The 27,292-nt window shown below is 45.2% G+C and overlaps 3 protein-coding genes and 1 long non-coding RNA gene across 27 annotated transcripts in view; 2 read left to right on the top strand and 2 right to left on the bottom strand.

The window, feature by feature from the left end:
* Positions 1-11,772, top strand: part of camk2b1 (calcium/calmodulin-dependent protein kinase (CaM kinase) II beta 1) — a 56,793-nt gene extending 45,021 nt beyond the window's left edge. For 9 of the 24 annotated variants that reach the window (XM_028413503.1, XM_028413501.1, XM_028413497.1 and 6 more), the window contains 9 exons: positions 316-360; positions 2,492-2,540; positions 5,936-6,025; positions 6,547-6,690; positions 7,512-7,688; positions 8,085-8,160; positions 8,241-8,335; positions 8,561-8,794; positions 9,477-11,772. In XM_028413503.1, coding sequence (XP_028269304.1) covers positions 316-360; positions 2,492-2,540; positions 5,936-6,025; positions 6,547-6,690; positions 7,512-7,688; positions 8,085-8,160; positions 8,241-8,335; positions 8,561-8,793 — 909 coding nt within the window. In that variant the 3' untranslated portion in view covers position 8,794; positions 9,477-11,772. The remainder of the gene's footprint in view (positions 1-315; positions 361-2,491; positions 2,541-5,935; positions 6,026-6,546; positions 6,691-7,511; positions 7,689-8,084; positions 8,161-8,240; positions 8,336-8,560; positions 8,795-9,476) is intronic. The other 15 variants (XM_028413512.1, XM_028413510.1, XM_028413518.1 and 12 more) reach the window with 4 other exon arrangements.
* Positions 11,773-13,190: 1,418 nt separating this feature from the next.
* Positions 13,191-15,069, bottom strand: LOC114440890 (zinc-binding protein A33-like). Its single transcript, XM_028413520.1, has one exon. It carries the CDS (start codon positions 14,964-14,966, stop codon positions 13,518-13,520), a length of 1,449 nt encoding a protein of 482 aa, XP_028269321.1. The 5' UTR covers positions 14,967-15,069; the 3' UTR covers positions 13,191-13,517.
* A 966-nt stretch (positions 15,070-16,035) lies between these two features.
* Positions 16,036-17,146, top strand: LOC114440894 (uncharacterized). Its single transcript, XR_003671222.1, has 3 exons — positions 16,036-16,172; positions 16,251-16,314; positions 16,748-17,146. It is a non-coding gene; the product is annotated as an uncharacterized LOC114440894 (long non-coding RNA).
* Positions 17,147-20,169: 3,023 nt separating this feature from the next.
* On the bottom strand, positions 20,170-21,133 carry LOC114440892 (zinc-binding protein A33-like). The gene has a single exon (XM_028413522.1). It carries the CDS (start codon positions 21,062-21,064, stop codon positions 20,501-20,503), a length of 564 nt encoding a protein of 187 aa, XP_028269323.1. The 5' UTR covers positions 21,065-21,133; the 3' UTR covers positions 20,170-20,500.
* Between the last annotated feature and the right edge of the window lie 6,159 nt (positions 21,134-27,292).

The raw sequence follows: 27,292 nt of genomic DNA, 5'->3' as shown, positions 1-27,292 counted from the left end.
GTGTGTGTGTGTGTGTGTGTGTGTGTGTGTGTGTGTGTGTGTGCGCGCAGGGAACAGAACTGACTCCAAATTACAGTTTTCAGCTCATCCACCCACTCTCTCACTTTGGAGGCTTCTTCCCCCTCTCTTCTGCCAACCTTAACAAGCACTTTCTCGTCATCCAACATTCATGTCACTCTTTCTCTTTCTTGTCCTCCATTTTATTTTTACACTTGGTCCACTTCTTTCTACGTTTATGTCAAATTCTTCTTTCTCTTTCTCTCTTTTATTCCATCTACCTTCCTCCTCCTCCTCCTCCTCCTCCTCTTCCTCCAGGAACCCCAGACAACTGTCATCCATAACCCGGTGGACGGGACGAAGGTATACGTCACTCCCCAACCCTGACCTGCTCTTTTCCCTTCTTTGTCATTCTCCTCTTCCTCCTCCCCTTCTTCCTCCTCCTCCTCCTCTTCCTTATCTGCTCCTGTCCTTTGAGCCGTCATTTCCATTGTGCATTTGTGTGAGCGTACCATGGCATCATGTGTGTAACGTGTGTGTGAAGGAAACAGGATTGATGTTGTGTGCTAGTTGGCTACCTGGTAGGATCCTGACACACATTAAGGAAACTAAAGGATCTGCATGGTGGAAGCATCATAAAGCAGAGCAAGTCAGCAGCAGGTTATAGTTGTAGTGTGTAAAACCTTCCCTATGTGTATGCTGTGTTCTGACTTTCATATTGGACGCATGGTCAGCATCACATAAACAACGACATCTGTAGATGGAGCCTCTCACAGTCTGTGCTTCAAAGATCGCAGGCATAGTAGCCCTCAAAGGTCAAGGGCACCCAACAGCTGTGAAAAGGGGACGGTCTATAGAAGACTTCCTGTTTATTCTGATGTGATGCTTCCGTTGCCTAGCAACCAGCACACGGATGTATATCCTTAGAGTTTGTAGAGTCTGCTGTTTCTATAGTAAAATATAAAATATCAAAAAATCCAGCTGTTGCTGAGGCGCACTGAATCCTGGGATATGTCAGGAAGGATCCACCTGGTGCACCCTTTAGCTGCATTAGCCGTGTCAGCATGGACACAGCTTGTGGCTGACTTAGGACATAAGGTTCCTGGGTTCGAGTCTCACCAGGTTCTGCTTCATATCTGCATGTTGGAGCATCATGACTGCAGCACATTTTGTTCTGTAAATTAGTGATGCTTAATGTTTTGTATTGTGGAGATTGACACAATTTTCCCCGTTTTTTAATGCCTAACTTCAACTCACTGTATTTTAATGTGAGTGAAAGTGTGAAAGTCTGCTGCTGGTTGGAGCCATCCACTGTGGCAGAGAAAAATCGTGGCCAGTATGAATACATTTGAACAAAAAACTGTGAAACTGGTGGAGACTCCAGACTTCTACCTAAAACCGTGCGATGCTTTCACAGACCATGCGTCCACATGTGATACGTTGGGAGTGACGTTGCCCTCTCTGTGCAGCATATTCAGCAGAAATCCCAGTGATTTTAAATGTAAAATTTAGTTCTCTTGCCCAGCCTGTTAAAAGCAGTCAGCGTTTATGTGCATGCGTTTAGAAGTTGTGCAGCAAAGATTCCTCCTCACAGCAGCACTTTTTGTCTGTCTGCTGAGTTGTAATGCACAGCAGTTCCAGTTCCAGAGCCTGACTCGGGTTGTGCATGGCAGCAGTGTGACCTCCGCTCAGAGTGAAGTGATAGAGGCGCTGAAAGTACTTAGGAAGAATACTGCATGTGTGTGTGTGTTTTTTTTTTTACTGGGCTGGTTTAAAGTAGCACACTTGACCTCCCAAGCTCTGACTCACCGAGTTGAGTCCATCTGGGCAGCGAGGAGTGATGCATTCAAGTGTTTAGAGCCCGTAAATAACGATCTTAAAATATAAACCAGCAAGTCAGCAAGCAAGCGGATCCAATAAATGAAAAACATGGTAAATGTGTTTATCGATTCAAACTCTCTGGCTCTTCCACTCCTCGGGTCACTGAAAACACTTCTGTGCTCGTGTTTCTGTTCGAGCATGTGCGATCTTCTAAATGAGGTCACAGAGTCTCTCAACTCTCCTCTGCATGCAGGGGGGAATTTAGGCCCATTTAATCTGCTAATTGGAAATCATGGAACTCCTCCTCTGGCGAAAAAGGAGCGAGAAAAGAGAGACAGTGAGACAGACAGGTAGAAGAAGAGAGCTGAACCTTGTGAGATGCACCCAGTGAGGAGGAGGAGGGCAGGAAAAAATAGGTTTCAGGCCAAGGATTAAAAAAAAAAAGTGAAACATACATTAAATGTTTGGTGGTGTGGTTTTTCTAAATGATGTTGACTAACATTATAGATGGACATAAAGCTGGGATTTGTCTTTATTTGGTGTCTGTTCACTGAGCTGAATCCCCACATTAACTGCTCTGATTCGATGCTGACCTGTGTGAACATGCCCCCTGCTGGCCTGTGTTTCTGCGTCTTATTATTTCGCCATTAACTGTCATGTCTCTGATCTCCAGGAGTCGTCAGACAGCAGCAACACCACGGTGGAGGATGAAGATGTGAAAGGTAAGACATGCCATGAGTTGAGTGTTCGCTAAGTGAAGTCCTGCCCTCATCGTGCATACTACACGAGGCAGAGAAGGACATTTTTTTAGGGAACAATAGAGGCATTAAAAACTTGTGTCTGCACACTCGACATGAAAGGAGAGGAAAATTTGTCTGATTGCCTTTCAGTTCGGCTTGTTAAGTTTTCAGCGTGAGTGCTGCTGCTGCTCTTCAGTTACACACGGGAGGCTTAAAAATCTCCTCACAGTAAGAGCTGCACTTTCTGACAGCCTTAGTTGTTGCACCTAAATGACAGTAACTGGGTTCCCGCACATTCTGGAAATCAGAAAACAGATTTTCCAGGAAAAAGTCGATCAGGTTTTCACATTTTGTGGGGTTTTATAAGCTGCTACAACACTAAGGAGCTGAATTAATGTCTAGAGACCATGAATAGCTGGAGCACCACACCAAGACATGAATGACATGTTCCTCATTTAACCTAGCGTCTTGTCGATGACCAGCGTCCTCTGCTTGGCTCTGATTTTCTCTCCTAAATGTGTATGTATATTCTTAAGTACTGTTTTAAAGGAGATTCCTCACGCAGGACTTTTGGTGATTCTGTGTTTCTGGGTTTGTCATGCCAGCCTTATGATGCCAAAAATGTCCTAAAAAAGGATTTTTTGAAAAGCGTGGGATCCCTGTGAGAACATAGAGAGCCTTCACACAAAGTGCTGCTCTTGTTCACTCCACTGTAAAGGCGCCACTTGTACTCCTGACGCCAACTGTTGGAAGTCTTTCTTGTGATCGTGTTTCAAGTGTTCATGTAAAACACTCATTTAAAGACGCAGTGACGCATCCTGAATGTACAGTTGTTGCTGTTTAGCAAACACCGCAAACACTCAGTGGGTGATATGGATGATGAGGCTGTGACCGGCGGAAAGCTAACCTCCTACTGACCCCTCATGGAGGCCAGCTGTACTGCTGGTGTGTGTGTGTGTGTGTGTGTGTGTGTGTGTGTGTGTGTGTGTGCGTGTGTGTAAAATGTTGTAATGCTGCTGTGGTGTGGCTTTCTAAATAGTCTTGGCTGAAATTTTAATACGGAGCAACAAACACGAACACACACCTCTGAAATACCAACATGCCTGTATGGGGTGTCAGCTTGCAGACTGTGTGTGTGTGTGTGTGTGTGTGTGTGTGTGTGTGTGTGTGTAATAACAGTCACAAATATCTGCAAATAACTCCACAAAGTGCTGTTGTCTGTATGTGTATGTGTGTATGTGTGTGTCCACTCTGTGTATGGCTGAATTTGAGTGTGAGTGTGTATATGTGTGAATACATGTGCTTATCTAAGCTAGCACAGGCAAAACAGCCCTGTTCTCCACATCACAGCTGAGTACAATGCATCTAAATCGGGTCATGAATGTACCATTTCAGTGCCAAGCATACAGAACAGAATGTGCGCTTCCTTCTCCTCCTCCTCTTCCTCCTCTTCCTCTTCCTCCTCCCTATGGAGGTTTTTCTGCCGTGTCACAAATTCCCTAGCAACTACCAGAGCCATCATGCAGGTCTACAAGGAAGAAGTGTCAGAAAGAGGCCTGCAAAATTTTAGTACATGTACGCTTCTTTTGCAGCCATGTTTTTTGTTTGTGACGTCTGTGGAGTGTAAACAAAGATGGCAGCCTCTGAGTCAGTTAATCCAAATACAGGCAAAGAGGTGGAACTGAAGTGGTGCGATCTGTCAATCAAATGTACTTAATTGAGATTGACTCAATTTTGTAGTCGGCCTCCAGTGGCCATGTGGGGAACTGCAGTTTTTGAGCTTCATTTCTCAACCACCTTGTGAGGTCAGTGTGTGCATCATACATCAATGTACAGTTACTTCAAAGGCTGCTCTTTCTCAGGTCAACACAGCTGATCTGTTCAGACTCCTGGCGGATCTTAATTACGTCCCAGATAAAAGGAGCACTGCATCATCTGAAAATCCTTCATACCTCCACACATTACTCTGGCTTACTGTACTTCCCCTAAATAAATACTGAAAGCTATTCTGCCCCTGCCCATCTCCCCCCCGCCCTGCCCCAGATCCCAAATTGGAGCCTGACCACCCCGCCGCCTCTGGCAGGAGTGGAGAGGGCACCTTGGGGGTGGGAGTCAGGGCCAATATTTAAGGGCGGGGAGGCGTCCAAATTTAGCCTCGGGTGCAGGAAACGGAGACGGAGCGCCCAGCGAGGTGTTAAAGACACGCCGCTCTGCTAGCGCCACCCTGGGATAGTCCCACACAGCAGTTTTAAGACTCTTGAGATACTAACGGGCGAATAGCGCAGAGAAAACTTACAAGAGTGAGGTGAGTGCGGGGAGGAGAGTTCGGCTGGAATACTTTGTGTCACGTTGGTGTTTGTAGGATCTTGTCAGGTCAGTGCTCGACAGCTGGTTTGTAATCCAACACCTGTGCTGGCTTTTGGAGCATCTGAGCGCATATCTGTTCTGCTCCTCTCCATACTTTGAAAGGAGGAAGTATGTTGCACAGTGTGTTGTTGTTGTGAGTCGTTAATTTATAGGCAAACATTTTCTCTCAGCATTCAGAACTTGAAGGATTAATTGGTGTTAAATTGGTAATCCTGGAGTTATTTTGGTTGACATCCATTGAATGACCTGTCACATAAACAGCATGAGCTGTGCTGTGTGTTGACTTTTATTAAAGCAGATATTGAAGCCCTGCTCTGTGAGAGAGGGGGGTACCATGGTATCACCTGTGGCAGGGACATTTTTCTTTCCTCTCTTTATCAATGAGTGGTTCATGTGCCGACGGATTAATGAGCAACATCCAGCTCTCATCACCATTGTCATTATCCATCCATTGCTCACTGCCAAGGCTCCTGGTGAATCTTCAGGGCTTTTATTTTTTTTTTTTTATTCGCCCCAGATAACTCCTCACAGGAAAATGTGAGCTACACATCTTCTTAAATATTTACATTTTACAGCCTCTTTAAACCAGCTCTTTAGTCTACTCTGCTCATCAACTTGATGATGTTTGTGTCATGTGACTGCTGGCTCTACACAGATCAGTCATGGCTTCCTAGTTGTGTTGAGTTGTGCAAAAATATTTGTTTTTTTACAGAATAGTTTTGGTGCAAACGCTTTAATTTTGGTGATTTGAGAGATGAGAGATCTGTCATTCTTTGTCACTTTGGTGATTTTGTTCCTTTATGTGAAGGGTTAATGTCATAAAATGAGTCAAATATTTTCTTCCACAGTCGATTGACAAATGTCCACTGGGCTCATCATCTTCCACATTTCACACGCCCTTTTCTTCATCCTTCACTGTGACATTTCTGTTTTTCCTTGTAAAATGTGTTGTCATCTCTCTGAGCCACTGTGTGTTTGGTGTCATCCTGTGTGTGTGTGCATGTTAATAGGGAAGAGTTTAGACAACAGCTCGCTTAAGGCGCAGTCCAGCACAAGCTCCCAGCCTGATAGCTCTCAGGGCCCCTCAGCTGCTACCTACTGTAAGTCAGCATGGCCTGCCAAATGCAGACTGTGACATACACACATTTAAATGCTCTACCAGCACTGACTAAATCCCTGCTCGTGTCTTTTCCATTCCGCCCCTGCATGTATTAAAAGCATACATCTGCTGCCACTAATTCCCCAACTATCTGCTACACCTACAATCTAAAATGACAGCATATAACCTTCTGGAAAACATGACCGTGGTTGGAATATCTCTGCTCCTCTCCTGTCCCAGCCTCCTGCTTTGCTCCACCTATGTCACCATCATTTAGAATAACTCTCAGTCTCCCTCTTCATTCACACAGCATTCATTTTCTAAGCATGACTTCCGCCCTGTTATGTTGACTTCACTGTCCTTGTCTGACTTCGTCTTGGAGAGCACTGCAGTAAAAATGAAACATCCTCCATGTGTCCATGTTTGATCATTCCCACCCCCTCATTAGTGCTCTCCAAGATGGAAGTCTCAACTTTTCATTTAAGTGCACTGTCTCCCATGTTCCTCCCTCCCTGAACTCAGCTGCTGCAAAGTTCGCTGACCTGCTGGGCTCAGTGCGTAGGGGCTCAGGGCCCATACCCGACGGAGAAGGGAGATCCAGCACTCCACCTCCCGCTGCCCTCTCCGCCCCCTCCCCTCCTCACACCCCCGTTGTCCCCATGCAGAGTAAGTAGAAAAGACAGGGAGTGAACATGTGACCGCTGGAGGAGACATGTGACAGGGGGGGTCTTCTGTTTTTCTTCTGTTTCCTCTTTTAATGCTGCTTTTCAGTTTTACACACATTATCTCTGCATCATTAGAAATCACTTTTAGTGTTAAAAAAGATCTTTGACGTGTACAGAACAAGGTGACAAAACGATCTCCACTGACCAGACGATCAAAAAACAACATCTACTATATCAACTATTGGGTAAAAAAAATATATGTGACTGTGAAATATCTGTAAAAATAAACTAAAAAGTTGCATTTGCTGGAAATTTAATCTCATATTTATAACCTTTAACATCAGAAAACACCAAAACAGGCAGTTTTATGTTGTCACGCATCACAGAAACATGAATTCTGAGCAGGAAGTAGCCATAAATTAGCATCGACTTGATGTAAACACATCGGACAGCACCGTGAGCCTTGCAGCACAAAAGGAGGCAAGATTGTAAAAACAAACATGCAGCAGCCTCGGAACCAGGAGGGAGTTAAATTTATCATGCAGGAAGCACACATGAGGGTGTAGCAGGGAGCTTCCACTCATACGTCAGCTGGTGCCGGATGTAAACAGAGAGCCACATTTGAGTTTATATGAAGCATACCTTATTATTTGTTAAATGATTAAAATGATTGTGACCTCAGTTATATAAATAATTTCCATATTTCTTTATTTCTTTTCTTTCTACTATTTCTTCTTGTTTCTAATCGTTTCCTCCCTCACCTCTGACACCACCCATCTCCATCCATCCATCCATCCATCCTGTCCCGGGTGTGTCGCTCAGTGTCTCGGCTCACAGACCTGGTAAGCAGCGTTCGCAGGGTGCCGGCGGCCCCTGCACCCGAGCCTGACGCTGCCCCGGCGCCGGTTCCTAGCGCCAGGCCCGCCCCTCCGCCCGCACACACCACCTCCCCACCTCCCCCTCACCCCCCCTCAAGCCCTTCCCTGTCTTCCTCCCAGAGTGAGTACTGAACCTGACCCACCCCTGACCTTAAAAGCATGGTAGCCAAGCAGACCTGTGGGATTTAACCCCGTAAACGAGACTAAAACAAAGTTCCTCTGAGGGATTTCCGCATCATTCGGTTGCTTGTGGGGTTGATGGTTGTTGTGGATCACACGATGAGCTCCGTTGTATGCATCTAAATCAAACTGAATTAACCTGCTGAACCGCACAGCATCATTCCACTTGGACACACATACCGTACTTTTCTAGTGGTGTTGCCGCCTGACTGCCTTCGCGTGAGCATCTGTGTTGTTGTGTTGGTAAATTGAAGTGATTTAATAAACTAACCGCTCTCCATCTGTCCAGCTGTTGTGATTACCTCTGATTAACTTCCCGTCTCGCTGTCCTCTGCAGCACGCAAACAAGAAATCATCAAGATCACTGAACAGCTGATAGAGGCAATCAACAACGGAGACTTTGAGGCATACGCGTGAGTTTTTTAAAGTGAGATTTCAGTGTCAGAGTCTTGGTTTAAATGTTACTGACAGGTTTTCATCTTCCCCTTCTCAGTAAGATCTGCGACCCTGGACTGACTTCATTTGAGCCAGAGGCACTGGGCAACCTGGTAGAGGGAATGGACTTCCACAGATTCTACTTTGAGAACCGTAAGAGCAAGTTTCATGAGATTTGATTTAAAAATATGTGTCTCCAGACCCCCAGATGGCTCATCTGGTAGAGCAGGAGTCCTATGAGTTACGCCTGTAGTCCTCATTTGTGAGGGTGTAGGTCCAGTTTCAGCCTGCAGCCTTTTGTTATCATATGTCTAATGCTTCCTGCCTGTCTTTGTTGTATTTGTTGGCTAGCCCGCTCTTTGTTTAATGTTTTATCAGTTTTGGCAAAGAACAGCAAACCCATCCACACCACCATCCTGAACCCGCACGTGCACCTGATCGGCGAGGATGCAGCCTGCATCGCTTACATCCGCCTGACTCAGTTCGTCGACGTCCAGGGTCGGCCGCGGTCCAGCCAGTCGGAAGAGACTCGCGTCTGGCATCGCAGGGACAGCAAGTGGCAGAACATCCACTTCCACTGCTCAGGCGCACCAGCTGCGCCGCTCCAGTGAGGTACTGACCGCAGCGCCGGCTGATTTCTTACCATCTAATTTGTCCTCTACAGTAACACAAACACTGTTGTACCAGTCTGAGGTATAATCGATTAGGCTAACCTAGCTTTGAAGCATCATTAAACCACCTTGTGTGGTTGGTTGTTTTCTAGTCACCATCCCAGGACTGGTGCTGGGGTTTTGCATAATCTGAGAAACATCACCTACCTAGAACCTCAAAACAACTGGCTGCACAACCAGCCAGCTGATCTTGCTCCTCAGGGACCAATCGTAAACAGTGCATGAGGAAGCAGAAGCACTAGCCTAGCGTCTGCTTGGCTAAAAGCAAACTCTAGCTGGTTGGCCGATTTGTATTTCTGCGTCGAATCAATAGTGTACCCCGGCACAGCCCTCTGCAGCGACACAGAGCAGAAGTTCTGAAGCTTCACGACGGCGTCTATATTCAGTGCAGAAGTATAAACCAGGCTTGAGTTGTCACTTACCACTTCAGTGCTGTGTTTACTGTCTGCCAACATGATTTAGAAGAGGTCAACTGAAACATTACATTGGCTCACTATCCCATCCCGTGGTACAAAGTGGTATTACAACTTGTTTAACTATAAATATTTTTTGAATTGTTAAATATAAATAAAAACTCACAAATTGTGCCTATAATTTATCGGATGCTATTTTCTGCTTCTCAGGCTTGAACGTTGTAGTTTTGTCTGTCAGGAGTGCTCTGCTGGAGAGAGGAGGAGGATGAGGATGAGGAGGAGGAGGGGATGAAAGAACCCGTCCAGTGCCGGTAAAGGGGACAGGGCTCCTCGCCCTCACTGGACACCCGGCCTCTACCCCCAGCATGCATCTCTTCTTTTACTACTACTGCCCCCTGTCTGTCACCTACCCTACGACACCATCTGACAGCCATCGCACAACAGCAACTCTGCATCCTGCACCCCCTGCCGGCTTCCTCTTCTCCACCCCCGCCCCCCTTGAAGCACACTGGGTGTTTGATGGAGGGGAGGTGGAGGTGTTTTCAGCACTGTGTGTGATTCCTTCTTCCCTCATCCCCACAAATTTTCTGTGACACCGCCCCTCTTGTTCTCCTGTGAATCCACACGTGTGACATAAACACTGCACTGGAAATACAGTATGTAAAGTTTTAAGTAAAATCTATTATTATCATTACTATATTATTATTGATAATTATTATTATTATTATTACACATTTGCAATTGTATGTAATTTGTATAATTCAGAATTCTTGATGCCAGTGGTTTTTAGAGTTGAAGGATTTATTTTGTTTGTTTTTCTCTTATCTTTTTAAGGAAGCATGTTTCCCCCATATTAACAGTGGCTGTTTTTTTATTGTGGCTATTAAGTGGAAAATGATATTGGCAGTTTTTGTAATTTGCTTCTTGTATGTTAGCTATAATACTGTGCCCAAACTCATGGTTACCATGTTTTTGTTGTTTTTTTGTCTTTTTTTGTTTTTTTTTGGAAGGGTGTCATTTGTGAATCTAGCAGTTTGTGTGTGTGTCAGACACAGCATGTGCAAAAGGAGTTTTAGTGCAAATTTAACCTTGTTGAAGAAAAACACATTTTATTTTCCTATTAGCTACTACGCCCCCTTTCCTGTTCGTATGGCACCCATCAAATCATAATTTCACTGTAGCTGTGAAATACAGAAGCTATAATATTAGAGAGAAAGGGCTGTGTGGTAGAAAAACTTCAATACCCAGAATGCATTGGGGTCTTTTTTTTTTTTTAAGTGATTTACTGTTAACACATCAAGGTCTGCATGTACTCTGCTGTCCCTGTGTGGCCCAAAGCTTTCCTGTGATCTGTTTGTCATCCAAAGAAAAAATGGCCGCTACAGACAGTGACATCATCAGCTGTCCTTGCCCAGCACCAGGCAGCTCTGCGCCGCTCTCCTCCACTGCCTGGAGGCAAAGTTACTGACACATGCTTCTTATACTGTAGTGATGCAGAGCAGGTTTCAGGTTCAGGTTCACATAGTGAACGCTCGGTCAGACTTCTTGGGTTGTAGCATCAAGACTCTTAAGTAAATGTCAAAAGTATGTGGACACCCAGCCGCCCTCCAGTTTCCTTGTTCCCTGTCCAGCCCATTGAGGCCGGTGAGGTCAGGCGTCAGGTGGCAAACTTCGAGCTGTTTTGGTACACACAAAGTTATTATCTAAATTCTCCTTATATGCTCTGAAATGGCAACGATTAGTCAATGAATGGGATAGGGTTGCTAGGCAATGGCTGAACACCACACACTCTCTCTGACTTCTGAAAGTGTCTATAAAAGGCATACGAACAGCCCGTGTCATATCTGTGATGATGAACAAAAGGTGTGTGTGTTTTTGTGGATCAGTCCTTTTGCTACAGGGTGCAATAATTGTGTGTGTGTGTGTGTCTGCTAGCATCTCTCAGTGTGTGTTGGGAGGAGATTTGTGTTTGTGTGTGTGAGAGAAGGCTTTATTTCGGAGGACATATCAGTCCCCTGCCTTCGTCCCACATATTTTTTTTTGTAGTTATGATTTCATCTTTTTTTCATGTATTGTGTTTTTACTTCTTTGATTTGTGTTGAAGTGTTATTAGCTTTTGATGACATTAAGTGCTTGTGCCAGAGGTGGCAGGACTGAACGGACAGACTTTACAGCACTGGAAACTGAAGGATTATGAAAAAGGTTTTTTTTTTTTCTTTGGCGTGCGATCAGCTCCACTGTACTTTGCTCGTCCACCATTGGCTGCCTTTCACATATGTCTCGCCCCTTATAGGTCAGACCAAGACGTAAAGAGACCGGGCGGTCGGTTTTGTTGAACAGTCCTCAGGTTTCTATTTATTTTAAGTATTTATTTATTTATTTTATTTTTAAATGTGCTTTTGTTTGTTTGTTTTCCTAGTGTTCAACTCATGCACTTGTGCAAACGTACTGTCTGTAGTTGTTCAAAGGGACAATGCTGACTGCTTTTAAAGGGATAGTACACCCAGTTTGCATCCTGCATGTGTTTTTTTCTGTAACGACCAACTTGGTGTGACTTAATTTTTCTTTTTCTGCTGTTTTTCTTCTTCTACTACAGTTTCACGGTGTCCTCTTTCTTCTTCTTCCACTTGCCACAGACTGGTATAAATACAGCGCTGTGTTTTGTGTGAACTATCCCTCCAAAAGCTTCACCACCTTTTAGTTTTTGTCTAAGATGGTGAAGATTTGTTGTCAGATGAAGGTGAACCACTGAGACATTGTGTCGTACTCAAGCCTCATGATGTTCATGTCTCATGTGAAAAGGGGTCAAAGGTCAGCTGGAGGCGTTCATGTGTGATCATGCTAATCAAACCCCTCCCCTCCCAAAAAAAGAAGAAATTGCAGCATGTACAGTACAAAGGTGTTGTTCTTCTGTTCTTCTTAGTGTGTTACTAGCCTTGAAAATCAGTATAATAAGACTGACATGTTTAAAATGAGGGAGTACACAGTATTACACAGCTGCAGCTAAGCGTAGCTGGCATTTTCTTTGCATGACGGTCAACAGGACACTTGTTTTTTGGTGTTTTCTTTTTATTTGGGTTCTCATTTTCTACTGAATGCTGGTATACTCCACCTTTCTCTATTTTCTCAGCTTTTTAAGTGCATATAACTATTTTTGTCTGGAGATGATATAATGAAGATGACTATAATGATAAGGATTATTACATGGATGAGGAAGATGATGATGATGATGATGATTTCGCATGCTTTTTTATGGGGCTCTGTGTTGTCAGTGCAGAACGGCTGCCTTTTCTACCATCAGCACTGAGAGGAGTCAGAGTGAGTGAGCTCCAGCAGGGGGCGCTGTCACACAGTGTAAAGCAGACACAAACAGGAGCAGCAGATTGGTGCTTCTAATGCAGCTGCACAATAAGACTCTATAGTGTCAAATCCAGCCAGACTGTAGGATAAGAAGCAGCTTCCATTATTGATCAGGGCTGCACAGCTCTGACTAAAACAGTGGATTGTGCAGCCCTGTACGACATTAACTGTCCTCCTCTGGTCTCATGAAGTGAGATGAAGTGAACTGTGCTCACTCTGCCCTCTTCTTCTTCTTCTTCCTGCAGCCGCTGATGACGCTGCACTGACATCACTGAGCCGGCTTCTCTCTGTAGGACGTCTTTCACTCTTTTCTCCCCCGCTCCCTCTGTTTCCAGCCTTCTTCAATCATTTCTCTGCAGCTGGCTCTTTCTAGTTTCCCTTTGTCTCTATTTTCCTCACTTTGGGTTTCTTCTGTATAATAATATTAATCCTCTAGTTCTCTGATTCTTCGGATTATTGCTCTGTTCTCTTACGTGGAAATGTGTTAAGGTGTTATCAATAAAATGACAGTTTAAATAGAAGATTCTGTGTGTGTGTCTGTGGAGACAAAAACTGCAGCACAGCTTTGATTTGTGTTTTTTTATTGACACATATAAACAAACAGCAGCTCCAGCTTAACTCAAGAATAATGAAAATAAACCAGAGGTTTACAGAGACTGAACAGCCAGATCCAAGACAGACGATTCATCATTAAAGTCATGAACCAAGAACAACATCTTCTATTTTCAGGTATTTATGGACTAAAATAATCAACAGGTTTATTAGAAACAGTCACAAACTGTTTATTATAAAGATGCAAAGAAGTCTGAACTCAATCTCATTGTTGGTGTTTGACCAGGATTAACTGGATTATCCTAAAGGTTCCAAACTAACTGCACAAATTGTAAAGAATCACTCAGAGGTCAACAACCTGATCTCAGACTGACACACTTTGATATCAGTGGTTGTTGAACCAGCAGACTTTCCCATATTAAAATATGGGAGGAGTTTCTCAGTGAAAGTGTCTCTGTAAGTGCAGATGTGAGTCATGTCTTCAGAGTTGTAGAAGGACACCTCCCCCCTGTCATAGTCCAGCTGGACTCTGATCCTCTGGAGACTCTTCTGAACTGTGACGGTCTCACCAGCACCATTAGTGTATTTTCCACTGCGATGTAATAAACACCAGAATCCATATTTTGGTGAAGCAGACTCTGTGTCCTTGTCAGCTGACTCTTTAACTAAACCCACAAACCAGTCAGGATGATCTCCCACCTCCACCTCCCAGCTGTGTTTCCCTGAGCTGAAGCCCTCAGAGCCTAAAACATCAGAATATTTAGTGTTTCTCTCTGGATTATCAGGAAGTTTCTGCCCTGTGTCTCCACGTCTCACACTGGTCAGATCATCAGACAGATAGAGCTCTCTGTGTGCAGTGTTTGGGTCCAGAATGACAGGACTGACGTGGACCTTGTCCTTCATCTTCTCCCAGACTCTGAAGGACAGGTTGCCCAGGTGTTTGGCCACATCTATCAGTGCTCCTGAGACCAGCTGTGGATCTGACAGTGAGCTCTGGGCTCTGGCTCTGCTCTGAGTGTCTTTATAACTGCTGAGGAATGACACCTGCTGTTTCTGCAGCTCTTCTTCAACAGCACAGATGCTGTCTGACAGAGAGGACATCTGCTGCTGAATCCTCTTCATCTCTCTGCTCAGAGTCTTCCCCTTCTGCTCCTCTTCCTCCCTCAGAGCTGCCAGTCTGGACTCCTCTTCCTCTTTCAGGAACTGGTGGAGCTTGTTGAACTCTGCTCTGATCTGCGTCTCTGTGGACAACAGCTGCTTCTTGACGTGTTGAGACATTTCATTGTATGTGTCCTCCACTTGTTTGTATTTGTCCCTCTTGTCCTGCAGAGACTTTAAGTCAGATCCCAGCTGCTCCTTCAGGTCTCTGACTGCTTGTTCTACAGGAACCACTTTGTGAGTCTGGTGCAGAGAAAACTCACAGACAGGACACACAGCTCTCTGCTCGTCCTCACAGAACCAGTAAGGTACCTCTGGGTGTTTATCACAGACCACCGCCTCATTCTTCTTCGTCTCTTCCTGCTTTTCTCCTTCTTCCTCAGTTGAACTGTTAGTCTTCCTCTGAGCAAAGGAGTCAGCCAGCTCTTTCAGAGAAAGGTTAATAGATGGATCTTCCTTTGAGGATCTTCTTTTACAGATGGGACAGTTTTTGTTTTTAGTTTGTTCCCAGAATTTCTGCAGGCAGCTTGAACAGAAGCTGTGGCTGCAGCTCAGAGTCACAGGATCTTTGAAAGTCTCTGAACAAACATGGCAGCTCAAGAAACTTTCAAAAAGAGCTCTCTCGGCCATTTCCACAGATTTCTAGATGTTTTCAAGGACTCACCAACAATACAGTCTCTGTAGCTCCGTGTGTATCAGCCTGCAATGTGGCACCGTATCCTCTCTGATCAGTTCAAACCTTTTGGTTTTGTTTCTTCATGTGATGGGCGGAGATGACTGACATGAAACTGCTATTCACTAGTGTCCCCACTAGCTGGAGCTGTTTGTGAGTCACAGATGATAAAGGAATGTTCTGCTGTGTTGTGACCTCACACACACACTGTAAACTTGGTGTGTGCTTCATGTACATAAATGCCTCTGTACTCTATACACAGATTTTAGCATCTTTGTTTAAACACATTTAGCTGTGATACAGAAGCAGACAGAAACTTATGGAGACAAAGTGATCATTTCATTGTAAAGTTAGACTGTGATGCAGCAACAGTCTCTGCACAGCTGGAGGCATTCATGTGTGATCATCATGCAAGGCATATGCGAAATATGCTTCCACTTAGGGCCCCCGGTCGCTTATAGGGCCCCCAAGAGCACCTGTAACCTCAGCAATTTCTCTCCTCAGCTGTATTTCTCATGTAAAATCACTCTCGCCAGTACAGTATTGTATGTCATGTTGCTGTGCTGGGCCGTTTACAACATAGTGACGTGACCACGTCGAGCCAATTCACAAGCAATATTAGTCAAACCTCAAATAACCACCGGTAGGCTGAGGGTCAGAGTGCAGGGGGGGCTTAGGAGAGAAGAGACAGTGATCACAAGACTTAGGTTGGGGCATTGTTTGCTTAACAAGACCTTACACACGATTGGGAAACACGAGACAGGGTGGTGTGAGTGTGGTCAGGAAGAGGAGACAGTGGAGCATGTGGTTTTGAGGTGTGTAGGGACTACAGGGTGCAAAGGGAGAATTTGAGGATAAGGCTGAGGGAGCTGGGGGGGCATGAGTTCTCACTGAAGAGTATTTTGGGGTGTGGTAATAGAGCACAGGTAGGGTTACTAGTGTCCTTTTTAAAAGAGACAGGGTTATATGTGAGGATAGTCAGTACTGATGAGTTAGTAGTTCTAATATGTTTTGTTGTACACAAGGCATTAGACTGTGAGCTCACGCAATGTCCCAGTCCGGACCAGTAGGTGGCGGCAATGCGCCAACCGCCGAGAAACAAAAGAAGAAGAAGAAGAACCACCGGTAGGTGCAGAGGGGACGTATGGAAAAGTTTGCTGCAGGTATGGTTAAAAGTTTTCGGTTCGCTTAATCTTGGCTGACAGCGCTTTTTATTAAATGTACTGAATGTTGACCTGTAGGAGCCTCCACCGCGTCGTACTATTGAGCGACAGGAGCTTTGTGTTCAACTACGGAGTGGAATCGGTGAGTGTTTGTTTGTTCAACGCTAACGTTAGCATTAGCCGCTTCATTTGTTTTGCATTGACTTGTTAGCCGCGAGCTATTGTAATGCTACCGCTAGCCTAGCCGGACCTATTGATTTGAATGGGCCGGTTAGCATGGGCTTTTAAGCTTTGTTTCTCAAATAATGCAAACTTAAATGAAGTGTCCATAACTCCAATAATGTCTGTTACTCTCTGTGTGTTACATACAACTTGACCTTGATTGAATTTGTTGTTGTTGTCCTATATTAGCACTGTGCATTAGTGTATTGTTTTAATGCCTTTTGTAAAATAATAGTTCAATATTATAGAATATACATATTATATCAATATACATTGATGCGTGCCAACAGCTAGTAATAATGACTGTTATTTGTGTGCACACCAACTGAAGCCTGGCCCTGTGTCTCATCCAGCCCAGGTTTTGATGGCGAGCTACTGAGAGCCTGAACTCAATTAATTCATCTCAACTAAAGATGGAAAAAGACGTTTCCACCTCAAGTCTGAGGAGTCCCCTTTCTAAATTGGGCTGGTAGGAGGCTCCTGTAGCCTACACAGACTTTTGCCCCCCTGCATTACTTCTGCCACGTCCCTGTCCACACAGACAATTTCCACACTGCCCCTTTCGGACCGCTGTGTGGCATATGGACATTGGGAGAGTTTAGGAAGTTGAATGAATAACATTTAAGGCACAATCACATCTATAGTAACAATGTAATGTTGAAATTGATAACTTGATGATATTTAAAATGGCCATTCGGATTCTTTGTATCATGTCTGTTGTTTGTTGTTTGTCTGCAAAGTCCATAATATAAAGTACCATCAAAACACAGATCTTCTGTCTCTTTGTCTCCCTCCAGTAGACGGTTTCCTACCTTCTGATACTAGCCTGGGCTATCAATAATAACTAGCATTTTGGCTACCCACCAAAAGTCCATGATAAAATATATTTATTTTCTATTTTAAAAAATAACGTTGATTAATACAAACAAGATGATATTACATATTCAGTAGCGTGTATTAAACACAGTGCAGCCTATAGGATGAAGAAGCATCTGATGCTGAGGTGGTGGTATGAAATTTTGCTTAGGGCCCCATCCTGACAACATACCTGGCCGTGTGCTCGGAGACTGTGCCGAGGAGCTCGCTGAGGTGTTTACAGACATCTTCAACATCTCACTGAGCCAGGCTGTTGTCCCCACCTGCTTAAAAAGCCACCACAATCATCCCTGTGCCAAAGAAGTCCACCCCCGCCTGCTTCAATGACTACCGTCCAGGAGCACTCACACCCATCATCATGAAGTGCTTTGAACGGTTAGTCATGAAACACATCAAGACGGCCCTCCCTCCCTCCCTGGACCCATTCCAGTTTGCATATCGGCCCAACCGGTCAACCAGTGATGCTGTTTCCACAGCTCCACATTCAACACCATCATCCCACAGCAGCTCATCAACAAACTGGACCAGCTGGGGCTGAACTCCTTGCTGTGCAACTGGCTGCTGGACTTCCTCACCGGGAGACCTCAGACAGTGCGGGTCGGCAGAAACACATCCAGCACCATCACAATGAACACCGGGGCTCCCCAAGGATGTGTGCTGAGCCCCCTCCTCTTCACTCTGCTGACCCATGACTGCACGCCAACACACAACTCCAACATCTTTGTGAAGTTTGCGGACTACACAGCTGTGGTGGGTCTCATCTCCGGTGGAGATGAGACAAACTACAGGAATGAGGGGCACCTTCTGGCCGAGTGGTGCAGAGACCACAACCTCTCCCTGAATGTGGAGAAGACAAAGGAGATGGTTGTGGACTACAGGAGAGCACACAGTCAGCACACCCCTCTGACCATCGATGGTGCTGCTGTGGAGCAGGTGAGCAGCACCAAGTTCCTGGGTGTGCACATCACTGAGGACCTCTCCTGGACTAACAACACTGCATCACTGACCAAGAAGGCACAGCAGCGCCTCTACTTCCTCCGCAAGCTCAAAAGAGCCAGAGCCCCTCCCTCCATCCTGTGCACCTTCTACAGAGGGGCTGTTGAGAGCATCCTGTCCAGCTGCATCACTGTGTGGTACGGAGCCTGCACCGCCACCTGCAGGAAGACGCTTCAGCACATAGTGAGAGCAGCTGAGAGGATCACCGGCGTCCCTCTCCCCTCCCTCCAAGACCTCTACGACAGCCGTCTCACCCGAAAGGCCCTCCGCATCACAGGAGACCCCACCCACCCTTCACACCGCTTCTTCAGTCTGCTGCCATCAGGAATGAGACTGCGCAGCCTCCAGGCCAGGACCAGCAGACTGAGGGACAGCTTCATCCACTAGGCTGTCAGGAAGCTGAACTCGCTCCCTGCTGCGCCCCACTTTCTCCCCCTTCCCAAGATAGGAAGTCTGTGCACCAGCCACTTTACCCTGTGCATTCTCTTGCACCCTAGTCATGTCATACCAGTCTCATATAAGCTGCTATAACTTAAACCATTCCTGTTTACATTATGCCAACTGCACTGTCTTGCACTATACATCTTTTGCACTCTCACTGCATTGTGCCTTCATTTTGTGCCTTGTATTTTGTGTGTGCCTCATTGTAGGTACATTTTTTACACTTTATTTTCATCTTAAGTTTTTAGTTATATGTAATATGTTGCAGAGTGAAGAGTAAGGCAATTTCGATTCTCTGTATGTCCAGCACATATAGCAGATTTGACAATAAAGCTGACTTTGACTTTGATAAAGGCTTGGGCCGGCCCTGGTGATCATGCTAATCAAACCCCTCCCCTCCCAAAAAAAGAAGAAATAGCAGCATGTACAGTACAAAGGTGTTGTTCTTCTGTTCTTCTTAGTGTGTTACTAGCCTTGAAAATCAGTATAATAAGACTGACATGTTTAAAATGAGGGAGTACACAGTATTACACAGCTGCAGCTAAGCGTAGCTGGCATTTTCTTTGCATGACGGTCAACAGGACACTTGTTTTTTGGTGTTTTCTTTTTATTTGGGTTCTCATTTTCTACTGAATGCTGGTATACTCCACCTTTCTCTATTTTCCCAGCTTTTTAAGTGCATATAACTATTTTTGTCTGGAGATGATATAATGAAGATGACTATAATGATAAGGATTATTACATGGATGAGGAAGATGATGATGATGATGATGATTTCGCATGCTTTTTTATGGGGCTCTGTGTTGTCAGTGCAGAACGGCTGCCTTTTGTACCATCAGCACTGAGAGGAGTCAGAGTGAGTGAGCTCCAGCAGGGGGCGCTGTCACACAGTGTAAAGCAGACACAAACAGGAGCAGCAGATTGGTGCTTCTAATGCAGCTGCACAATAAGACTCTATAGTGTCAAATCCAGCCAGACTGTAGGATAAGAAGCAGCTTCCATTATTGATCAGGGCTGCACAGCTCTGACTAAAACAGTGGATTGTGCAGCCCTGTACGACATTAACTGTCCTCCTCTGGTCTCATGAAGTGAGATGAAGTGAACTGTGCTCACTCTGCCCTCTTCTTCTTCTTCTTCCTGCAGCCGCTGACGACGCTGCACTGACATCACTGAGCCGGCTTCTCTCTGTAGGACGTCTTTCACTCTTTTCTCCCCCGCTCCCTCTGTTTCCAGCCTTCTTCAATCATTTCTCTGCAGCTGGCTCTTTCTAGTTTCCCTTTGTCTCTATTTTCCTCACTTTGGGTTTCTTCTGTATAATAATATTAATCCTCTAGTTCTCTGATTCTTCGGATTATTGCTCTGTTCTCTTACGTGGAAATGTGTTAAGGTGTTATCAATAAAATGACAGTTTAAATAGAAGATTCTGTGTGTGTGTCTGTGGAGACAAAAACTGCAGCACAGCTTTGATTTGTGTTTTTTTATTGACACATATAAACAAACAGCAGCTCCAGCTTAACTCAAGAATAATGAAAATAAACCAGAGGTTTACAGAGACTGAACAGCCAGATCCAAGACAGACGATTCATCATTAAAGTCATGAACCAAGAACAACATCTTCTATTTTCAGGTATTTATGGACTAAAATAATCAACAGGTTTATTAGAAACAGTCACAAACTGTTTGTTTATTATAAAGATGCAAAGAAGTCTGAACTCAATCTCATTGTTGGTGTTTGACCAGGATTAACTGGATTATCCTAAAGGTTCCAAACTAACTGCACAAATTGTAAAGAATCACTCAGAGGTCAACAACCTGATCTCAGACTGACACACTTTGATATCAGTGGTTGTTGAACCAGCAGACTTTCCAACACCAAAATATGGGAGGAGTTTCTCAGTGAAAGTGTCTCTGTGAGTGTAGATGTGAGTCATGTCTTCAGAGTTGTAGAAGGACACCTCCCCCCTGTCATAGTCCAGCTGGACTCTGATCCTCTGGAGACTCTTCTGAACTGTGACGGTCTCACCAACAACATTAGTGTATTTTCCATCTCTGTGTAATAAACACCAGTATCCATATTCTGGTGAAGCCAACTCTGCGTCCTTGTCAACTGACTCTTTAGCTAAACCAACATTCCAGTCAGGATGATCTCCCACCTCCACCTCCCAGCTGTGTTTCCCTGAGCTGAAGCCCTCAGAGCCTAAAATCTCAGGATATTTAGTGTGCCTCTCTGGATTATCAGGAAGTTTCTGCTCTGTGTCTCCATTTCTCACACTGGTCAGATCATCAGACAGATAGAGACATCTGCTTGCAGTGTTTGGGTCCAGAATGACAGGACTGAAGTGGACCTTGTCCTTCATCTTCTCCCAGACTCTGAAGGACAGGTTGCCCAGGTGTTTGGCCACATCTATCAGTGCTCCTGAGACCAGCTGTGGATCTGACAGTGAGCTCTGGGCTCTGGCTCTGCTCTGAGTGTCTTTATAACTGCTGAGGAATGACACCTGCTGTTTCTGCAGCTCTTCTTCAACAGCAGAGATGCTGTCTGACAGAGAGGACATCTGCTGCTGAATCCTCTTCATCTCTCTGCTCAGAGTCTCCCCCTTCTGCTCCTCTTCCTCCCTCAGAGCTGCCAGTCTGGACTCCTCTTCCTCTTTCAGGAACTGGTGGAGCTTGTTGAACTCTGCTCTGATCTGCGTCTCTGTGGACAACAGCTGCTTCTTGACGTGTTGAGACATTTCATTGTATGTGTCCTCCACTTGTTTGTATTTGTCCCTCTTGTCCTGCAGAGACTTTAAGTCAGATCTCAGCTGCTCCTTCAGGTCTCTGACTGCTTGTTCTACAGGAACCACTTTGTGAGTCTGGTGCAGAGAAAACTCACAGACAGGACACACAGCTCTCTGCTCGTCCTCACAGAACAGTTTAGGTTCTTCTTGGTGTTTATGACAGACCACCATTAACACCTCCTTTTTCACCTCTGATGATTCAGGTTTCTGTCTCCCAGCAAACGAGTCAGCCAGTTCCTTCAGAGTGAAATTAATTAATACATAATCCTTTGATGATCTTCTTTTACAGATGGGACAGTTTTTGTTTTTAGTTTGTTCCCAGAATTTCTGCAGGCAGCTTGAACAGAAGTTGTGGCTGCAGCTCAGAGTCACAGGATCTTTGAAAGTCTCTGAACAAACATGGCAGCTCAGGTAGTTTTCAACAAGAACAACCTTCTCAGCCATGTCCTCTGATATTCTAATTATTCTTCAGCAGTCAAACTCACCAAATGTTTGTTCCAGTTGAATCAGCGGTTACAGTCTGTCCAACATGTATTCAGTTTGAATGCTGCACCTTGTAATGGCGTCTGTGCTCCGCTCAGGCGAGTCACAGTCAGCTTTCACTTTCACCTTTCATCAAATAAACAGCTTCTTTCACCAGCAGGTGGTGCAAACAGATTTATTTATAAATATAACCCTCCTATTGAAACACATCATATTTGAACACAAAATATACAAATACAGTTTCAGACACCAGTGAAGCAGACAGAAACTTATGGAGACAAATCAGAATCAGAATTCCATTATTTATTACAATTATTTTTGTTACAGACAAGAAATAAAATCAAAGACTCTAGTCCAGTTTGTGGTCTAAGTACATTCCCAGGTATTTGTACTCCTCCACCACCTCCACTCAATGGGGCCTTTGTCCTCCTCAGATCCACCACTAGTTCCTTTGTCTTTGTCACATTGAGCAGTAGGTGGTTGCTCTTGCTCCAGGTGACAAAGTTATCCACCACGGACCTGTACTCCCTCTCATCACCACCAGTGATACATCCAACCACTGCAGAGTCATCAGAGCATTTCTGGAGGTGGCAGGTCTCTGTGCAGTAGTTGAAGTGTGTGGTGTAGAGAGTGAAGAGGAAGGGAGAGAGGACGGTCCCCTGTGGAGCCCCGGTGTTGCAGATCAGTCTGCCTGACATACGGCTCTGTAGGTGTACATACTGTGGTCTGCCAGTCAGATAGTCCACCATCCAGGACACCAGTGGGGCATCCTCCTGCATCGCTGTCAGCTTCTCAGCCAGCGGGGCCGGCCTGATGGTGTCAAAAGCACTTGAAAAATCAAAAAACATGATTCTCACAGTGCTTGCCGGCTTATCCAGGTTGGGTGTAGACTCTGTTCAGCAGGAAGATGACAGCGTCCTTCACACTGTCATTAACTCCACCACTGCTGCTCGACCTGTAACCAGTGATAGTCTTCATGCCACTCCACACCTCTCTCATGTTGTTCTGCTGAAGTTTCCACTCCAGCTTCCTCCTGTACTCCTCCTTGGCCTCCCTGATTTTTATTCTCAGGTCCCTCTGTGTAGCTCGCACCTCCTCCTTGTTGCCTGGTCTGAACGCCTTCTTTTGCCTGTTTAAAATGGCTTTAATGTCTTCAGTCACCCATGGCTTGTTATTAGGGTAACAACTTACTGTACTAACTGGTACAATAGTGTCCACACAGATGTTTAGGTATCCAAAAAAATGATAATTTAATTGTAAAGTTGGACTGTGATACAGCCACACTCTCTGCACTCTGGTCTTTAGTAAAGTCCCGCCCACAGCTCAGCAAGATTGGTTAGAATTCAGCCAATCAGAGCTGTCCCACAGACTGACAGGAAGCTGCAGGGTCACTCTCAGCTGTGTGTGTCAGCAGGACTGTGGAGGTGTTTTACAAAAGGTAAATGAAGGCAGCAGATGTTGGTTCAGGTGTAACAAAGATCTCAGTCCTCTACAGACAGAAGCTACAAAAATAAAACCATCTTTCTCTGTTTCTGATGACAATCACACCAAGTAACTTCCTGCTTTTATTTTTAAATGTGCTTTTGTTTGTGTTTGTTTTCCTAGTGTTCAACTCATGCACTTGTGCAAACGTACTGTCTGTAGTTGTTCAAAGGGACAATGCTGACTGCTTTTAAAGGGATAGTACACCCAGTTTGCATCCTGCATGTGTTTTTTTTCTGTAACGACCAACTTGGTGTGACTTAATTTTTCTTTTTCTGCTGTTTTTCTTCTTCTACTACACTTTCACGGTGTCCTCTTTGTTCTTCTTCCACTTGCCACAGACTGGTATAAATACAGCGCTGTGTTTTGTGTGAACTATCCCTCCAAAAGCTTCACCACCTTTTTGTTTTTGTCTAAGATGGTGAAGATTTGTTGTCAGATGAAGGTGAACCACTGAGACGTTGTGTCATACTCATGCCTCATGTGAAAATGGGTCAAAGGTCAGCTGGAGGCATTCATGTGTGATCATCATGCAAGGCATATGCGAAATATGCTGCCACTTAGGGCCCCCGGTCGCTTATAGGGCCCCCAAGAGCACCTGTAACCTCAGCAATTTCTCTCCTCAGCTGTATTTCTTATGTAAAATCACTCTCGCGAGTACAGTATTGTATGTCATGTGGCTGTGCTGGGCCGTTTACAACATAGTGACGTGACCACGTCGAGCCAATTGACAAGCAATATTAGTCAAACCTCAAATAACCACCGGTAGGCTGAGGGTCAGAGTGCAGGGGGGGCTTAGGAGAGAAGAGACAGTGATCACAAGACTTAGGTTGGGGCATTGTTTGCTTAACAAGACCTTACACATGATAGGGAGTCTGGTCAGGAAGAGGAGACAGTGGAGCATGTGGTTTTGAGGTGTGTAGGGACTACAGGGTGCAAAGGGAGAATTTGAGGATAAGGCTGAGGGAGCTGGGGGGACATGAGTTCTCACTGAAGAGTTTTTTGGGGTGTGGTAATAGAGCACAGGTAGGGTTACTAGTGTCCTTTTTAAAAGAGACAGGGTTATATGTGAGGATAGTCAGTACTGATGAGTTAGTAGTTCTAATATGTTTTGTTGTACACAAGGCATTAGACTGTGAGCTCACGCAATGTCCCAGTCCGTACCAGTAGGTGGCGGCAATGCGCCAACCGCCGTGAAACAAAAGAAGAAGAAGAACCACCGGTAGGTGCAGAGGGGACGTATGGAAAAGTTTGCTGCAGGTATGGTTAAAAGTTTTCGGTTCGCTTAATCTTGGCTGACAGCGCTTTTTATTAAATGTACTGAATGTTGACCTGTAGGAGCCTCCACCGCGTCGTACTATTGAGCGACAGGAGCTTTGTGTTCAACTACGGAGTGGAATCGGTGAGTGTTTGTTTGGTCAACGCTAACGTTAGCATTAGCCGCTTCATTTGTTTTGCATTGACTTGTTAGCCGCGAGCTATTGTAATGCTACCGCTAGCCTAGCCGGACCTATTGATTTGAATGGGCCGGTTAGCATGGGCTTTTAAGCTTTGTTTCTCAAATAATGCAAACTTAAATGAAGTGTCCATAACTCCAGTAATGTCTGTTACTCTCTGTGTGTTACATACAACTTGACCTTGATTGAATTTGTTGTTGTTGTTGTACTATATTAGCACTGTGCATTAGTGTATTGTTTTAATGCCTTTTGTAAAATAATATAGTTCAATATTATAGAATATACATATTATATCAATATACATTGATGCGTGCCAACAGTTTTGTTAATGTATATCGATTAATATTGTATGGGATCTATTTTGACATTATATATTATATTTATTGATGTACATTGATGGATGTTATATTGATATTGAATTAGTAAATGTATTTAATGCAGCTAGTAATAATGACTGTTATTTATGTGCACACCAACTGAAGCCCTGGCCCTGTGTCTCATCCAGCCCAGGTTTTGATAGCGAGCTACTGATAAGGCCTAGAGCCTGAACTCAATTAATTCATCTCAACTAAAGATGGAAAAAGACGTTTCCACCTCAAGTCTGAGGAGTCCCCTTTCTAAATTGGGCTGGTAGGAGGCTCCTGTAGCCTACACAGACTTTTGCCCCCCTGCATTACTTCTGCCACGTCCCTGTCCACACAGACAATTTCCACACTGCCCCTTTCGGACCGCTGTGTGGCATATGGACATTTGGAGAGTTTGGGAAGTTGAATGAATAACATTTAAGGCACAATCACATCTGTTGTAACAATGTAATGTTGAGATTGATAACTTGATGATATTTAAAATGGCCATTCGGATTCTTTGTATCATGTCTGTTGTTTGTCTGCAAAGTCCATAATATAAAGTACCATCAAAACACAGATCTTCTGTCTCTTTGTCTCCCTCCAGTAGACGGTTTCCTACCTTCTGATACTAGCCTGGGCTATCAATAATAACTAGCATATTTGCTACCCACCAAAAGTCCATGATAAAATATATTTATTTTCTATTTTAAAAAAATAACGTTGATTAATACAAACAAGATGATATTACACATTCAGTAGCGTGTATTAAACACAGTGCAGCCTATAGGATGAAGAAGCATCGGATGCTGAGGTGGTGGTATGAAATTTTGCTTAGGGCCCCATCCTGACAACATACCTGGCCGTGTGCTCGGAGACTGTGCTGAGGAGCTCACTGAGGTGTTTACACACATCTTCAACATCTCACTGAGCCAGGCTGTTGTCCCCACCTGCTTCAAAGCCACCACGATCATCCCTGTGCCAAAGAAGTCCACCCCCGCCTGCTTCAATGACTACCGTCCAGTAGCACTCACACCCATCATCATGACGTGCTTTGAACGGTTAGTCATGAAACACATCAAGACGGCCCTCCCTCCCTCCCTGGACCCATTCCAGTTTGCATATCGGCCCAACCGGTCAACCAGTGATGCTGTTTCCACAGCTCCGCATTCAACACCATCATCCCACAGCAGCTCATCAACAAACTGGACCAGCTGGGGCTGAACTCCTTGCTGTGCAACTGGCTGCTGGACTTCCTCACCGGGAGACCTCAGACAGTGCGGGTCGGCAGAAACACATCCAGCACCATCACAATGAACACTGGGGCTCCCCAAGGATGTGTGCTGAGCCCCCTCCTCTTCACTCTGCTGACCCATGACTGCACGCCAACACACAACTCCAACATCTTTGTGAAGTTTGCGGACGACACAGCTGTGGTGGGTCTCATCTCCGGTGGAGATGAAACAAACTACAGGAATGAGGTGCACCTTCTGGCCGAGTGGTGCAGAGACCACAACCTCTCCCTGAATGTGGAGAAGACAAAGGAGATGGTTGTGGACTACAGTAGAGCACACAGTCAGCACACCCCTCTGACCATCGATGGTGCTGCTGTGGAGCAGGTGAGCAGCACCAAGTTCCTGGGTGTGCACATCACTGAGGACCTCTCCTGGACTAACAACACTGCATCACTGACCAAGAAGGCACAGCAGCGCCTCTACTTCCTCCGCAAGCTCAAAAGAGCCAGAGCCCCTCCCTCCATCCTGTGCACCTTCTACAGAGGGGCTGTTGAGAGCATCCTGTCCAGCTGCACCACTGTGTGGTACGGAGCCTGCACCGCCACCTGCAGGAAGACGCTTCAGCACATAGTGAGAGCAGCTGAGAGGATCACCGGCGTCCCTCTCCCCTCCCTCCAAGACCTCTACGACACCCGTCTCACCCGAAAGGCCCTCCGCATCACAGGAGACCCCACCCACCCTTCACACCGCTTCTTCAGTCTGCTGCCATCAGGAATGAGACTGCGCAGCCTCCGTGCCAGGACC

Source organism: Parambassis ranga, chromosome 9 (assembly GCF_900634625.1).
Source record: "Parambassis ranga chromosome 9, fParRan2.1, whole genome shotgun sequence".
Taxonomy (NCBI): domain Eukaryota; kingdom Metazoa; phylum Chordata; class Actinopteri; family Ambassidae; genus Parambassis; species Parambassis ranga.
The sequence above is the reverse complement of the archived record's forward strand: the minus strand, read 5'-3'. Positions and strand labels throughout refer to the sequence as shown.

Bases quoted from the DNA above. Each gene is read 5' to 3' on its own strand.
- LOC114440890 (XM_028413520.1), bottom strand. From the start codon at position 14,966: ATGGCCGAGAGAGCTCTTTTTGAAAGTTTCTTGAGCTGCCATGTTTGT.
- LOC114440892 (XM_028413522.1), bottom strand. From the start codon at position 21,064: ATGAAGGACAAGGTCCACTTCAGTCCTGTCATTCTGGACCCAAACACT.